We start from the raw sequence: 17,804 nt of genomic DNA on the forward strand, positions 1-17,804 counted from the left end.
ATTACAAAAACTCAAAATTAATTGATAATAGGCATTCCTATAAGTGAACAAAAAAGGTAAATGGTTATATCGACATTTGGAAACTTAACCAAAGGGATTCATCCCTTTGGTTAAGGTTATTTTATTGCTTTAGAGGGAGGTTTTGTTTATAGTTTTTCAATTCCTATGAAATACCTTTGTTTTGTTCTTGCCTAAACTCTATTATGAATTATATTGCAGGAGTGTTGTCAGCCTTTCAAGCAGAAGCTATAGCACTGTTGGTCGCACTCAATTGGGCTCGAAGGCTAGGACTTCAGCTGAATGTTATATTTTATAACTCTCTTTCTCTTGTTTTGGCTTTAAATAATAACATAGTTTATCAAAATGAACCGGGGATTATTTTTTCAAATATTAAAACTTTATTGCCTACTTTTTCGGAAGCATCTCTGTCACATATTAGCCGTAAGTTTAATAATCTGGTCCATGGACTGACGAAGCATGCCCTTATGCTAGACGATGAGCTTTGCTGGTTAGAGGAAATCCCCCTCCAATTTCTACTATTTTTCCGTTACATTCTGAATAGTAATAAACTCTATTCCCGACAAAAAAAAAAAAAAAAAAAAAAAATTCAACACGAGTAAACTCTATTATTTAATAGACATATATATTGTTATAAAATAATCAGGTTCCATTTACTCTTTATTTCTTCAAGGAAATAAATGGCGCGAATCCTTAAAATATATTAGGACAAAAAGTAGCGCCTTCTTACTTTTCTTGCCACTTCTTCACCCATTGTCTCACTCAGCCCATTCTCACTCTAAGAGTTAAGGAGACGTCATGGTGAGCCGGAAAAAGAGAGTGCGAGAGACCGATGGAAATCAGATTATGATCCAAGCCTCCCAACTCTCCGGATCTTCTGATGCTTCCGGGTATGAGCAGTCCAGGGACCTCAGAATCAAAGAGAACAAGGAGAGAATGAAGAAGTTTGGCATTTTTGATCTTTCTCAGAAGCTTAAGTCTGAAATCGCCCCAAGAAAGCGTTTTTCCAGACACCCATCTGAGCCGAAGAAAACACAAACTCTTCCCCCTTTGCCTGGGTCGCCCAGGCGTTCATCCAGGTCACTCTTTTTTTCTTTTCTTTCTTTTTTTTTTTCAGGAAAATAAATGGGAAAAAGTATTTGTAGGAAAAATGAAAAATTTTCATTACTGACACATACTTTGGTACTTTGTGAAAAGGGTTATGCTCTATCTAATGATTGTATTGGGAATGTATGTGTTTGTAGGTTGAAAACTTTGGATCCGGTTAGTTATGTGGAGCTTCGTCCTGAAAGAACGAAAGGCTCTTCGAAGAGTGAGAAGATTTGCGTAAGAGAAGGTTTGAACCCAGAGATTTACACAGAAGAGCACGAGAAGAGTTTGGGGGATTGCAAGAAGACTTGGACTCTTCTTGTTGATGGATATGGAGAAGATGGAAAACGCGTATACGATGAAGTTAATGGAGAAACTTGCCATCAATGCAGGTGATGGACTTATTTTGGTGTTGTTTCTGTGTTCTTGTCCGTTAAACTGTCTTACGGAGGATTCCTTTGTCATGTTCTTCATATCGGATAACTTTTCTGTAATGCTCTTCATATGTGTTCCTTCTTTATAGTTGATTTTGACTTTGAGATGATTGGGAGATAAGTACTGAGATGGTAGTGTTTGTTTTCAATTGTTTCTGAAGTAGTTGAATTTATTACAATGCAAGTAACTTATGTATGTACAATTTATTTAACAAAAGGGATAATGAATTATGTTTCTTTTCTACCAGTAACTTGAATTTTGCCTTTTTGTAAATTACATGGATGCATAACCTGCTTCTCCTTTTAGGCAGAAAACTCTTGGTCATCATACCCATTGCAGCAAATGCAACTTGGTCCAGGGACAGTTTTGTGGAGACTGCTTATACAGTAGGTAAATTGTTCTACTTCTAATAAGTTATGTATCGATTGATTTATTTTTTTCCAATTGGCTTTCTTATAATCTATTTTAGCATTTTAGGATGTACATGTATACACTAATACACATATTATCGTGTAAACTGGACTACTGGAGTAATGAACTTCATATCTGTCTCAATAAATGTTGATAGTGGCCTGAATTCAGAATTTCTGTTTTCAACAGATATGGAGAAAACGTCATTGAAACCAAAGAGAAACCTAACTGGATTTGCCCTGTGTGTCGGGATATATGCAACTGTAGTTTATGCCGCAAGGCAAAAGGGTGGATGCCAACTGGTCAACTCACTAGAAAGGTTCATGCCATGCCAACTATTCATATAACATGTTCATATCTTGTAGTCTCCTATTCCCTGTTCATCATTCAAAGGAAGAAAGAAAAAATATAATTGTTACCCCGTGTCCTCAACTTCATGCTTCAGTACACACACATATGTATATACGCATGTAATTTAGATGAGTTACAAACATTTCCCTCGGCTGAGGGAAAATTTCAATTGCATACTCTTCATGCCATGACTTTGGGAAATCTAGTTTTGAAGCTGAATGGATAGAGCAGTGATGTTGAAGTAGCTTGAGAAATACTGAAAAACTCGTGGTTGAATTTTGTTAATTTACAGGTTTTCAGGCTGGGTTACAAATCTGTGGCACATTATCTCATTCAAACCTTCCGTTCTCAAACAAAAACAGAAAACTCGAGTCAAAAGGATAAATCTCATGAAAGACGTGATAGCCCTGATGAATCATTGACATCTCAACCTGAGAATTCATCACGTGATGATCCAAATGAGGAAGTTGAGAAAGTTCAGCTTTTGGACAATGAGCATGTTGATGCGAATGATGAAGGTCAAAGGGATGCCAAGCATGTTTTTATAAATGATGGTATGTAGGAGAAGGAGGTCATGGATGAGGAGGATTTTGACGAAAACAAGTTGTAAACTGCCTCAGGTTTTGGAGTGGCATGAAACTGTATTACATGCAAACTAGTTTTGAATCTGCAGCTAAAGCAGATGTATAGCATGGAAAGCGCATAGTAATTTTAGTTTGCCAGATAAAATATTTCCTGTGTAGTTGGCGGCTACAGTGATTTTCGGTCATTTTGTTATTAGAGTGTTACTCTCCGTTCCTTCTCCACAAGTATATGCTATTTGGTTTCTCGTGTCTGATTATAGGCAACACTCATTTTAGTTGCAGTCATCTTGTTATTATAGTCGAACCCCAAAGCACACATTTTTGTTCCTCTTCGCCTCTTCACTAACCAGCACAGAGGGAATGTATCTCCTCTCCATCAGTACCCCAGCTTTCTATTTTTCCAAATGTGTAAATTTTAATGAACAGGTCCATCAGATCACCTTGCACCAGAAAGAATGATATGACTGAGACCATTGTGGTAGTGGTTTTCAAATTTCTTATATGCCATTGGGCGTTTCAGGTTTTAATTTTTGAAGTTGATTTTAGAATCATTGGTTTCAAAAGTAGTTCTTCTACGAGTCTTGGATCATGGTAGTCTTGTGAGAAATTCTTTTATTCTGTCTTGGCTTTTCTAGTGTGATTTCCTTTTGATGCTGTAAATTTGGGTTGTTCATTAGAAAGAAATCATTGTTTTATTTTTTCTCAAGGTGGTTTAATTATCTTGCACCTAGTTCTGGCTTTTGTTTCCGACTGATAGGCGTTAAAAACATTATTTGTTCAGCACGTATAGCTCTTTTCCTTAGTCTCCATCATGGGTTGCTCGTTTCTTAGTTGTATAGTAGAGATTTAAACGGTCCTCATTGCTAATTTAAACTGATTTTGATTTTTCTTATTGATTATTTAGTTTCTGTCTTTTTTTATAAGATTTTGGTTCTCTTAGTAGATTTTTTATTATATTATATTTTTATATGAGATTTGTGGTGATGAAATTAAGGACAGAGCCAACTCTTTGGCTTTGGGATTGAAGGAAAATATGAATATCGGTGATGCAGAGAACCTTTGGATGAACTTGGTATCAATTTTGTTATGATAGTCACAATTGCTGAAAATTTGACTTCACTAGTAAGGTGGCAGGTGATACTTTGTTATTGTTGCTTTTGGTAAAAATTTTATTTTTAATTTTTTTAAACTCAAAAATAAAAATATATTATTGTTTTTTTTATTTTTATAAAATAAAAATGTGTTTGGTAACTATAACGTTCTACTACTTAGGGACTGTTATGTTATGCATTTTAAATAGTATTAAATTCGCTAACTGAGTCATTTGGCCATAATCGTGCAACTAAGAATGATTAACAGTATACAATGTTTCATTAAAGCGTTTATTGTATACATTGGAATCCCAAGATATATTTTAAAGTTTAATTACAATAAAAGTTTTACAACCAGTCGACCTAAGCAGCAAAATAGGGTTTATCCCTAGTTCTTCTTTAAACTCTCGGTCGTGGTGGTCGAGCAGCTGCATATGTACACATCATTACCTAAGCTCTCAAACTCAAGGATAATTCAGCTTTCTTTTGCTTTTACCTGCACTACATAGCACCCGTGAGCTGAGGCTCAGCAATAAAACTCAATATGTTCATGAACAGGTAATAACATGTGACTGAATCATAATAACATACCTAACAATAATAGTCCTATTCATGCAAGCGAGTAAGTTCAAGTAAATGATTGTGGGCTCTGCCCTCCTGTATGGATGACTATCAAGACAATCCTAAGTGAATATCACTAATGATTCTAGTAATCATATTGGGGCTTGTAGCCCATTCAGATGAGTGAATATCAATAATGATTCTGGTAATCATGCTGGGGTTTGCAGCCCATTCAGATAAGTGACTAATAAGTCACGAGCTTGAACCAGATAAGTAACTAATAAGTCACGAACTTGGGCTCCGCACCCTAAGCCATGTGACATTATGGTCACCTGAGCCTTTTGGCTTTGGCTCTAAGTAACTAGCCTTTAGACAAGACAAACGCTTTTGTTTTCATCGAACTTAAGGTCGGTCAAGCATTTCATACTTATGTTGATAATGCTTATGTCGATTAGATCTAATATTTTCGGCTTGCGTTAAACACGTTAATACCGTTATCGACTCATAGGTCAATTCCATACGACCAGTGCTTAGTACTACTGCTGAACTTGACTAATAAGTCACAACTTCATAGTCAATACTGACACTATTGCCGATTCTGATTAATAAGTCAGTACCACTCACAAGTAAGCAAGACTGCTGAGCATTTAATATGCAATCAATATCCACATATAGAGCACTCAACATGCCTCATCAATAACCATGCATGTCACATACTGGGTGTAGTTTTCTTACCTTTGGTCCAAACACAGGTTACCAATAAACAATTCTTAAGCACGATCCTGATTCCAAGCCCCTAATGATAACCTAGTCACAACCATAATATAAAACCTCATCAAAATGAGTAAATAAATACTTTTAGACCCAATCCAAGCTCCGGGACGTCGAATCCCACTCAACTGGGTAGTAGGATCGATCCTAGACCCTTAGAGTCAAGTTCCCACGACTAAAAACCAAATCTAGGCAAAACTGCCCTTAAGCACCGCATCCCCCAAACCCTGAGCTGTGGCCTGCCTCCAGACAGAAGCTAGACCACCTCTCTACCTACACCTTGCGCCGCAACGCACCAACCTTGCGTCGTGGCCCTACCTGCCCATCAACCAACCTTATCCTCTTCATCAAGCCTGGGCTGTGGCGCGCCCTAGAACAGGGCCGCGGCCCAACCACGAACCAACCAAAAACCTTCATTTTCTTCATTTAAAAACTTTCCAAAAACCTATCCAAACATCTCCAAATCCCAAAATCAAAGTTCCAGACACCCTAATTAACCAAAACCATTAAAATCCAAGCTTCAAATCATCCAAAAACTCATCAAAATATAAAATCTAATTCAAGCTTAAAAACTCAAAAACTCAAAACTTAAAACTTGGATTACCTCCTATTGAGTCGTTTCCCAACTAAATCCTCCGGCTAAAAAGCTTCTAATCTTCCATAGAATCGTTATACCTCGATCCTTTCCTGAATCCGAGTCCTAAAACTCAAGTTTCCTTCAAAAATGTGATCGGTGTGAAAAAGGAAACGGGGGGGGGGGGGGGGGGGGAGAACGTTCTGAACGTTCTTTTTATAATTCTAACAGGTTACTTCAAGCTTAAGTAACCTCAAGCAAATCCTAATGCCCGGGGTCCCGAAAACGCCCCTGGGGTAAAATAGTCAAAATTCTCTCCTGATCTCACTAACTCCCAATTTATCATCAAATATTTATTCCCATTACCCAATATCCTGGTAATGTGCTAAATACCCATTGACTCACTCCGAGTCAAGTATGAATTCCATTGTGACTTTCCCACTAACTTGCCTCCTAGGATCGTCTCGTGCTGTGTAACACAAGCATAACCAAATAATAACGAAGTACCATACACATAACACATATATGCCAAATATACCAAAAATGAGTCAAATTATGAAAATTGCCCAATTAAACAGAAATAGGCTCACATGCATATTTAATACACCTAAACATGGATATCAAGTCATATTATGATATAACTCACATAATCACATAACGATACACATAAATATCACATAATCATATAATTCCATAGTTTTTCATCCTGGCAAATCAAGATGCTAAGTCTTATTATGAAATTTGGGTTGTTACAGTAATCATTTTTGTTTTTTAAAAATAAAAGTTTGTTTGGTAATTTTTATTTTTATTTTTTGTTTAAATAAAGTCTCTAGGGAGAATAGAAAAGCTAGAGTGGGTGAAGGTTGGAGAGGAAAATCGTTTAAAAAAAATATGAAAGGATAAAAAAGTTATTTTCAAAATTTTATTAGAAATTAAAAAAGAATAAGAAACCAAAATGAACTTACCAAACTTATTTTTGCATTATATTTCCATTTTTTATTTTAAAAAATATAAAATCATTTTATTAATAGTTAGTGATACCGGAGTTATTTTGAAGAGGTTGCTTGTTGGACTAATAGTTTCAACAATTTTGACAAAGAAAATATTAGAAGGTGGTTGATTCCTTAACTAAAAATTTATGTTTTGTTTTTAAAACTTAAAAACTATTTTCTGAAAACAAGTAAGGGTGTTTGACATTGTTTTCATAAAATAATTTTTAAAATCAAAGTTACAAAATACAAAAAATTTTGAGAACAACAAAAAAGTTGTTTTCAAATTATTTTTTTGTCAATTTTTTTTCTCACATAACATTTTTAATTATTATTATCTCACATGATGGAAAAAGCTTATACATGATCTTTATTTATTTTCATGTATATCTAATATTAAACAAATTAATACGAGATAGCCTAAAACATGTTTCTAAAATTGAATTCAAAGAGAAACAAATAATATAATACTTACAGTATACGCAGCGGAATTAAGAGTCATTCCTTCAGTTTCTCTAACTCTTGTATCCTCTCTGTCGCAGAGTATTATCAAGAAACTGAACCGATCTTCTATTTTCTTCACGATCTTCCAATGTATCCTTAGAACCACCTAGACTAGTGTGGGCAATTCTCAACACATGAGATAGATATAGGGAGAAGAAGAGAAAATAACAAAGTGGCTTAGAAAAGGACTTGTGTTTAGAGAGAAAATAAAACTATCAGAAAATCTGACTTGTGACTTATCTGCCGTCTCTCTAAAATCTTCTCTCTAAGCACTCCTTTTATAGACTCAATTAGGCCATTTAATTTAATTAAAAAATCAATAAAATAACAGCCATTTTGAAGCCCTAGGTCGAAATTATCATGGGCTATAGGCTCGTGAAATTTCCCATTTGATTATAAGCCCATTGGACTTAAAATCAAGGCCTGTATTATTTTCTATTGATTTAATTAATTAAATAATTATTTAAATCCTTTATCAAATTAATTATTTATAATTTGAACCTTGATTTAAACTTATTTATTAATTTAGATACCAATTTATCTTAATTAATAAATCTGCCATAATTTCTCTTTTCTTCTCAAAATTACACAACTCTGTGAAACTATCCAAAATTGATCTGGTCAACTTTGATAATTCTAATTGATGATTAAATCAATTAATTGAGACTATTTAGATGATTTTATCCAAGGTACAATGGGGACCATGGGCCTATGAAATCAAGCTCCAATAAGTTATCATAAATCTAACAAATAAATTTACTAACTTATTAATTCCTCGTGACTCCACTATAGACTCGGAATTGCACTCTTAAATTCATAGAACGCTCTATAACAAATATAGATACGCTATTAATTATCCATTGTTACAACTATAATTGTCACACAATCCTCTATAGACGGTCTACAATGAGATAGGACTTAAATACCGTTTTACCCCTCATTGTATTTTATACTTAAAACACTTAGTTCCTTGTAAATGATATTTCAGTAAACTAATTTAATTACTGAAATGAGATCTCTATCATTTAACACCTTGAACCAAACTAAAAGGAAACCATCGTTTCACTTCTTCATCAGAAGCTATAGATGTTCATATCTATGATTAACACTCCCACTCAATTATACTACCGAGTTCCCAAGATGTAAGTATGGGCTAGTCCGTAGGGTAAGCTGGTAACGAACAAGTCAAAGAACTCAAATAATACAATTAGTTAGAATACTAACCACTCAGAATTGAGAATGAATTGACCTATGGTCAACTATATGATATGACTAGAATAGATAATAACGGTATGTTTACTTATCTTATCAACTGTCAATATCGGTCCTGTCCGATGTAACAAATACATCCGATCTTATCTACTTTGCTAATGTTCTGGAAAGAACATAACACTGTAATGTGTAAGTAGATCATATCGTAGATTGGCAAGTCAGTGTAAATCCAGCGCACTGACTAATCTTAGGACTAACTTATTTTTAACATATAATCATATTTATATTCCACTGTGATTACGTCACTATAAATAAGATTAGCTATATGCTCGGGATTTAATAGAAGTTTATATTAAACAAATAATCATGACAATAAAACATGTGAGCAAAGTGATTGACTAAGTCAAAAATGATTTCTATTATTTTATTGATAATAAAATGAGATTACAAAGAATTTGAGTTTTAATTAGGGCATAAAACCCCAACATCACATTATTTTCACTTTCATTAATTTATCTCTCCTCACTTTCTCTAACATCACTTTCTCTTTCATCACTTTTGATCTCCTTATTTTCTCTCTCATCACTTATTATCTCATTATTTTCTCTCTCATCACTTCCTATATCCTCATTTTCTCTCTCGTTCTGTCTCACCATTTTCTCTCTCATAACTTTTTCTTTCATTTTTTTCTTGTATCAATTTCTCTCTTCTCAATTTTTCCTCCTCAAAATTTCTCTTCTTATTTTTCATCACTTTTTTCTTCAAATTATTTTATCTCATTATTTATTACAAACTTTTAAAATATTTTTCTCTTTGTAAATATATTTATTAATTTTTATTTAAGATTTTTTTAAAAAATAAAACTAAAAAATTATTTTTAGAAAACATTAACCAAACACCTATTTTTTTTTTGAAAACTATAAAAACCATTTTCTGTTCTCATTTCTGAAAATACAATTTTGAAAACAAAAAACAGAAAACAATGCCAAACAGGTCCTTAGTTTTTGTTTTAATGTGATGATACTTGAACAAGCATGACCTTTCGATTGGATTTAACTTTTAAATTGTACTTTAGTAATTTGATAATTACAACTTTCGATTAATCAATAATATAAATGCTTTCAATAACAACTAAATTGTTTTTTCTAATTTTTTTCAATTAATGATGATTTTAATTTTAATGAGGGATTATTAATAATGTTTAGCTATCAAGCTATAGATTGATATTTTTATTTGTTAAATGTTATATTAATACATTTAGGTTTTTATTTTTTATTTTTGTTAATTGTGTCTCTCATAATTCATATTTTTAATTAACCTTCTAATGAAGACCTTAATTGGTATTTATTTCTGCAATACCTTTTCTTTTAATTTTATTGTCTTTTCTTATTTTAAATATTGACTCTAGATTTGTTTATTGCTTCGGGTGGTTTTGTGCCAATTTTTGCTAGTGTTGTTATGTTATAGTATATTTGGTTATTTTAAAATTTTATGAGTTTTGTTTCAACTCTTCTTTTTGTGCTCTTTTATTTTATGTTTCAACTTAAATCTTTGACTTTTTCAATTGTTTTTATTATCTCAATGTATAGGTAAATACATATAACTACTACTTTTATTTTCTTTCCATATTATTCACTCACTTGTTGTCAATTTTTTATTTCTTTACCACTTTTTTATATAAGAAATTAATCGTATTTTGTAATAATTTTACAACGTTTATCATATAAAATTCTTTTTATTTGGTAGATTGGAAGAATATTAAAAAGTACTTCTCTTTTTAATTTCTATTTACAACTATTTAAGTTGGTTATTTGAAAGAATATAAAAGATATTTAAGTTGGTTATTTTGATGTTTATATTAAGATTGAATTTTCATATTGGGAATGTCTACTGTAGGGTAGTGCTTTTTACCCTACCGGTACAACACACCCCTTAATGGGCATGTAGGGGTGATTTTATTATAATTTTTTTTATGACGGTGTTCATTATAGTTATAACAAACCTCCTGCAAGTTTTCAAGAAATTCATAATAATTTAAAGTGCCGAAAACAGAGTTTAAATAGGTTGTTGCACGCGTGCTTGTTTTTTTTATACGTGTGTAAAAGCATCTTTTTGAACTTTGTTTTCGGCATTGTAAATTGTTCAGAATTTCTTGAAAACTTGTAGTAGGTTTGTTATAACTACAATGACACCGTCATGAAAAAAAAAAGGAATAAAAACCATCCCTACATGCCGATTTAAGGGGTGTACTGTACTGATAGGGTAAAAAGTACTACCCTATCGCATCCTTTCATATTTTAGTAGTTAAGTATAGTTAATTATAGAAGATTTTGAATATGATACTAATTTAGATTTATCTCAATAGTGCTTTAATCAATTTTCCTTAATAATTATTTCTTATTTTGGGGTGTTTTCTATCTCTATTTAGTTCAACTTTTCATTTTAATCATGAATTTTATAAATATTATTATAGTAGTGTTGACGGTGAGAACTCGTCAACTAAGTTGAGTTGGAAAAATTATCAAATCAAGATCACTAATCGGAAAGCTGTAAAAATTTGAACAATAACTCAAGAACAATGATGGAGAATTCAATCTTTCATTCACACTCAAGCCTTTTGCTACAGTAAAATTTCCAACCCCTTTTCAGGTGGTCTTAGAGTTCATTTTATAGTAGGCTCTAATGGCCTGAGGTACATAGTGGTCCAGGAGACCATGGGGTACATAGCACTATGTCAGGGGAGTGGCTTCAGAGGTTGTGGCCGTACATCCAGCACAGGAGCAGGTGTCAGGAGAATGCCACCACTACTTGTCTGTACCCATGTCTGATGAGTGGTGGCAGGCGTAGTGGCGCAGGAGGTGGTGGTGTCGGCTCTGACCTATGGCCGTAGACGTACGGACCATGACTCTTACCCCAGCAGTCTCACTGGCACTGGTATCCGTACTCAGTACTAGGTCGTACAAATATGTCCCATTCGACTTGTACTGGATCTCCTAAGCATAGGGGTCTCAAGGTGTAAGGGATGGGACCCTTGGTGTGAGGTGGAGATCTTGGGTCCTTGGTATGAGATGCCTGAAGCCTCCCGAGGTCACTCACGAGTCTGGGCGATAGGCATGTGGCCCTGGCAGACGTCTAAGGATGCGTGATGAGACGCCCTCCTTGCGACCCCCTTGATGGCGTGGCTCCCTAGCTGTTCAGGAGGCCCTCCTCCTCTCGAGTGGCCATGTGATGGTGTGCGCAAGCCTCCTCGGAAGCTCTCACAATGCATGCTTTCAATATAGTGCTCTGCCTCGTTATATGAGGCTCTCAATATGTCGCGTCCTCGGAGGAGCCCACCCCTCGCGTGGCCCCTCGCCTGAGTGTTGGCCTCGCGAGATGGTGGCCTCGCCCCTGGCCTGATGCGCGCGGATGAAGGCCTCATGAGATGGCCTCGCCCATGTGTTGGCCTGATGCGCGCGGATGAAGGCCTCGCGAGAGGGGTGGCCTCGCGAGATGGCCTCGCCCATGTGTTGGCCTGATGCGTGCGGATGAAGGCCTCGCGAGATGGTGGCCTCACCCATGTGTTGGCCTGATGCGCGCGGATGAAGGCCTCGCGAGAGGGGTGGCCTCGCGAGATGGCCTCGCCCATGTGTTGGCCTGATGCGCGCGGATGAAGGCCTCGCGAAAGGGGTGGCCTCGCCCATGTGTTGGCCTGATGCGCGCGGATGAAGGCCTCGCGAGAGAGGTGGCCTCGCGAGATGGGTGGCCTCGCCCCTGGTCTGATGCACGCGGATGGGTGGCCTCGCGGGACGAGGGCCTCGCGTATGGCCGAGGTGAGGTGCGATGGCTTCCCGAGACGACGGTGGCCCAAGGGCCTTGTCTCGGCCTCATATTTTCTCTTGATGAGATTACGAGCATCAACAAGTAGTAATGTATATATTAATATGTTATTATATTGAAGTATTTTTTAGACTTTACAAATGGAAATGATAAATCGAGTTCTATCAAAGGGAAACTTTCCCTTTGGTTAGATTTTTTTTTCCGAGTTTTTCTTTTTTCTTCGTAATAGAATAACTCTTTAACTTATTCTTTGTTATTTGATGTACATGTATATATATTTTTATTAGCATATTGGTGGGACCGCTAGTTGATAAGTTCGTTTTAGGGTCGTTTTAGAGTGTGTTTTTATAGTGGTTTTGAGTTTATTTGTGTGTTTTGTGCAAGATTACGCTTTTGTTTTGTTTTTAGATTTTCCTATGAATCGCGGGATGGAATGGAAAGAAGCGGAGTTGGTGGAAAAAAAGAGGAAATTTTAGGATGTTTGGATTCATTTGGCATGAGTTCTTATCATCCAAGAGAAGTGGAGAAGATTTGAGGTGAAGAAAAGGGCTGAAAAGTGAAAATTGGGGATAAGAGGAATTAGGGTCGCGACTTGGTCAAGCAAGCCGCGACTTAGTAAAGTTAGAGGCTACCTAATCTGCTGAGAGTTTAAGGGCCGCGACTTGGTCAAGAGGGTCGTGACGCTAGAAGAAATAGAGACTATTCCAAGAGGCCTTAGAAGACGTGGGCCGTGACCTGGGTGAAGAGGGCTGCGACACTTGAAGGCCCAAACGAATGCTGAATTGCCTTAGAAAAGAAACGGGCCACGACTTAAGAAAGGCCAAGTCACGGCCTGCCTTGCCAATGAAGAGGAATTACTATTTTTATATATATATATATATATAAGTTCAGACTTTAGGTTTTAAAAGAATTAGGTTAGATTTTTTAATTACGAATTTGAGAGCAATTTAGACTCTTAGACATTATTTTTATGCAGTTTCATATTTTATTTCTTCTTCAAGTTTTTAAAATTTATGAGTATGAATAATTATTCTTTTGTGTTAGTCATGTTTGATATGAACTAAACACTTAGTTCTAGGGTTTAATGTAGTCACTTGGATGCTTGTTAAATTTTTTATGAAAGTCAATTAATTTCTTCTTCTTTTATCCTATATTTGTATGGTTTGTTCTTAATGCTTGTGAATATATGATCAGCATTTACATGTTTAATGATTTTGATTCGAGATCTGAAAGGGGAGCATTGAATATTCTATAGACATATATACATAGATTACATATAAGACGATAATATATATATATATGATTTGTGTAGCATTTAGGGTTTCTACATTTATTGCCTGCTATATGTTAAAACTTATTACAGATATGTAGAAATTTTGCATATAGGTTGAGATCTTTCTACCTTGAAAAAGAATTAAGATTGCTTTTGTTAACCTGCTATTATGATAGAAATTGAAGAATTGATTGTTCTGAATAGTAAAATTGACAAGTGGAAAAGTTGAAGAAATTGATACTCTAGGTTAATAATTATTGAATTACTCTTTATTACTGTTTATGATTAATTTAAATTCTGCAATTTAGTTTAATAATCACTCTAGTTTCAACAATCAAATAGAAATTAAGAATTAATTATTGGTAATTGATTATAGTCTCTGTGGGAGCGATTTGGATTTACTATCTATATTATTTGAGACGATTGTGTATACTTACGCATATAAAATCGCTATCACTAATTCAAGGTTGCAAACTTCTAGTTTTTTTTTTCGCTAAGCTTTTTTATCTAAATTTCTAAGGGCATCTTTTTCTTATGTTAGCTGAATTGTTTTACAATCCAGTTCATGAATTGGTTTAGTATGCCCTTTAGCTAGACAATAAACTTTTTAGGTTGTATATTTTTATTCTTCCTAATTGTACTTTCTATCTTGAATAGTGATAGAGCCTTTTCCGACAAAAAAAAAAGGATTGAAGAGACAACAGATAAATGAATAATTAATCTATCTTGACCAAAAACAACAATGATACAGATTACAAAAGCAAAAAAAAAAAAAAAAAGCCTTGAACCCACAACAATCTTAATAATTGAATTAATGTTATAAGTTATCTTAAGTTGTCTAACACTAAATAACTAGCTACACAAATAAAATAAAGGGCTTCACTAATAAAAGGAGGCTTATTTCTTTTTTGAAATGGATAATAAAATTATTATAATATTAAGCCAAAAATATTTAATAAGAAAGACAAATTTATCACTAGATAAATACATACACTAGTAAAGTACTAATTTTTTAACTCATACAAATGACTAAATGAGGACTGCAGCCAATACATTATAAAATCAAAGCCTTAAATAGTCAGGTATAAGAAGAGGATAAAGTGAAAAACAATGGAGGAAGAGTGGAACAAAGAGAGTGAGACATGGAAGACATTTATTCTTTCTTTCTAAAGATTGAAATCAAACAAAGGAGGTGACACTGTCAAGGGAAAGTGAAAATATTATATTTAATTTTGGAGTTCTTTCTATTTAATTCATTAACATGATAAATACACATCCATTAATTTTTTTTAATGTATAAAACTTATGGATTAATTTGGTTCTTAAATTGATTTTTTTAATAATAATATTCACAAACTATCGAGTTAAATTATATTTAATTTTAATATTTTGATTGTATCCAATTAAAATTAAACATTTAATTTTGAATAATTAAATTGGACGAGATTCTATGAATTGAAAGCAATTTTTTTTTCAACTTCTTAAGTGACACATGCTGTGCACCGAAGCATACTTATGTTTATAAATAAATTAGTGAATATACTTATTTGGAACTTTGTGTTTTAATGAAATACAGTTTTGATATCCAATATTTTTTATAATGATCATTGAGTATTCTATAATTTGAAATCGTAGATACTTTGGTAGCTTATGTTATCGAATATAGTTATTAAGTATCATATAATTTGAAAATCGATGGAAAATAGTCATTGAGAGGAAAACGAACAATTTCCAAATTTTTGGATCTGATGAAGAGTTCATTAGGGTTTACGTTAATATCGATCCTCCAATTTTTCAGCTCTTCTCTGTCATCATTTGAACAGTGACATCGTCAGGAATATTGCATTCAAAGTAGATGTCTTCGAAAATTTCCTTGTACTTTTCTCTTTAGACCTCAAAAGAAAATTCTTTAGAGCCGACAGATTTGGAGAAACTCTTTGAGATTTTCAAGGATTTGGGAGCCATTGTAACAGAATCATAATAAAATTCAAAGCTTTCGAAAAGGGAATTGGGGTAGAGAAGAGATTTGAGGAAAATTGAAATTGGTAAAGTATGTTTTTAGTTTTTTACCAGGTATTTATAGAAAATGTTATCCCCAAAATTTGAAAATGATGATGTGGCAATAGAAATGACAAGTGGCAAGGAATGGATGGGTGACCTGGCTTAGGAGTAGCCCAGTAGGCCATCGAAGAATTTTGACTGGCTTGAGAAGTGTCATGACCGACCAGGCATGACCTTGTCCGACTAGTCACGAGCTTGTCCGACCAGGCATGACCTTGTCCGACCAGTCACGAGCTTGTCTGCCCAGGAATGACCTTGTCTGCCCAGGAATGACCTTGTCTGTCCAGGCATGACCTTGCCTGCCCAGGCATGACTTTTTCCGACCAGGCATGAACTTGGCCGATCGGTCATGACCATGTCCGACTAGCTAAGTGCATGTCTGCCCAGCTAAGTGCATGACTGCCTAGTCAAGTGCATGACTGCCCAGTCAAGTGCATGACTGCCCAGTAAAGGTGTGGCTGACCAGACTGAAGGTGATATGGATCAACTAGATAGAGCAGGACTACGTCAAGATTCCCAGAAACAACTTCAACAAGAATCGGTCTTGGCATACACGAGAATCTCTCATTTATCCCACAAATTTAGTGTATTGTTGCATTTTGAATATTGTTGTAATTTAAATAAAATGTGAATAATAAAATATCTCGATTATGGGGGATATCATCTGTGCGATCCTAAGCCTATAAATACAAGGCTAATGGCATCATAAAGAGGACTTTGACTTTTTGGAATTTTGAACTTTTGATCTGAATTTTCTACAGAGAGAAAGTACTTGTATTTGAGAGAATTCCTGTATTCTTGTAATCTACACTGAAGAAACTCAGTTGACTCAGGTTCATCTGATCTTGAGTGTAGATATATAATCATAACTCTAAGTGGATTAGGCTATTACCATCACATTGGGGCTGAACCACTATAAAATCGTTTGTGTTGTTTATTTTCTCTTGAAGGTTTATCGTTTTTGACGTTCTCACGTCGTTGGCCAAAAAGGCGGTCAACATTTTGGTGCTTTCATTGAGAGCCTGAAGAGAAAGACAGAACACCAATGCAGCCTCCAAGAAGACAGGCTCCTCTAAAGAGTCTGCCAGATCAGAAGGTCCTAGCCTTCAAGATCGTGAAACTGAGCCTAGAGTCGTGCTCGAGGATGTAACCCCAGAGGTTGAGGAGCTCCAGGAAGCCATGAGCGCCTTCCAAGAGGAGATGGCACAGTTCAATGCCAGACAGGAGGCGTTCGCTGAAGAAATGGCTAGGCAGAATGCCGCATTCGAGCAGCAAAGGCGGGAAATGGACGCCAGGAGTGAAGAGATCCGGCGACAGCAGGAGGAGGCCGATAGGCGACATCGCGAGGCTGCACTCGCTCTGGAGGCATCTACGCAGCTGACCCGGGCCAATGCCCAAGCTGCACCTGGAGTGGCAGCCACCCCATGAGCAAGGGCCATAGAAGCTGGTCGTAAGAACACTGATAGACCCCACTCTCGCGGACCAAGCAGGGGTGGTAGTAACCCACCTGGTCGTGAGGAAGATGGAGTCCGGTCGAACACTGCCTCAACTCAAAGGGGGAGCTCCAGAACACCCTCAAGGAGCCACCGATCAGAGACTTCCAGGTCAGGAAGTCATAAGTCAGGTTGCAAGAAAACACCTCCTGAGCAGGAGCACAATAGAGCTCCTCGAGGTAAAGAAACTTCCCACTTCAAAGATGGGCATGGGCATGATGAAGCTGACAGTCATCACACTGACCAGTCGAAGGAGAAGAATAATGACAACCATCGAGGAGGAAAAGATTGCCCAGCTCAGACAGGAAGGCCACCACTGCATCCTAACCAGCGCAGTGGTAAGGAGCATGTTCCACCCAGCAAACCTTTCGAGAAGACTCGGAGTACAGTATTCGAATGATTGGGAAAGCACACTACTCAGAAGGATCTAAGGGACGTCATTGCTGATAGAAGAAGGACTGTCCCAGTAGAAGGGCAAGAGCCAATCCGACCTACCAGTCGAGTAGAAATACTCGATGATGGTTTCCCGAATAGGAGCGCCCGACCAGGCGGTCCCGAAAATGAGTCC

The 17,804-nt window shown here is 35.8% G+C and overlaps 1 protein-coding gene across 1 annotated transcript; it reads left to right on the plus strand.

The window, feature by feature from the left end:
- The first annotated feature begins 685 nt into the window (after positions 1-685).
- On the plus strand, positions 686-3,451 carry LOC133798163 (uncharacterized). The gene is made up of 5 exons (XM_062236376.1): positions 686-1,097; positions 1,263-1,499; positions 1,849-1,932; positions 2,143-2,272; positions 2,597-3,451. Exons 1-5 carry the CDS (start codon positions 817-819, stop codon positions 2,864-2,866), a joined length of 1,002 nt encoding a protein of 333 aa, XP_062092360.1. The 5' UTR covers positions 686-816; the 3' UTR covers positions 2,867-3,451.
- The last annotated feature ends 14,353 nt before the right edge of the window (positions 3,452-17,804 follow it).

Source organism: Humulus lupulus, chromosome 1, assembly GCF_963169125.1.
Source record: "Humulus lupulus chromosome 1, drHumLupu1.1, whole genome shotgun sequence".
NCBI classification, from domain to species: domain Eukaryota; kingdom Viridiplantae; phylum Streptophyta; class Magnoliopsida; order Rosales; family Cannabaceae; genus Humulus; species Humulus lupulus.

Bases quoted from the DNA above. Each gene is read 5' to 3' on its own strand.
- LOC133798163 (XM_062236376.1), top strand. From the start codon at position 817: ATGGTGAGCCGGAAAAAGAGAGTGCGAGAGACCGATGGAAATCAGATT. The intron at 1,500-1,848 runs GTGATGGACTTA...TTCTCCTTTTAG, and splicing joins GAAACTTGCCATCAATGCAG to GCAGAAAACTCTTGGTCATC. The intron at 1,933-2,142 runs GTAAATTGTTCT...TGTTTTCAACAG, and splicing joins GGAGACTGCTTATACAGTAG to ATATGGAGAAAACGTCATTG.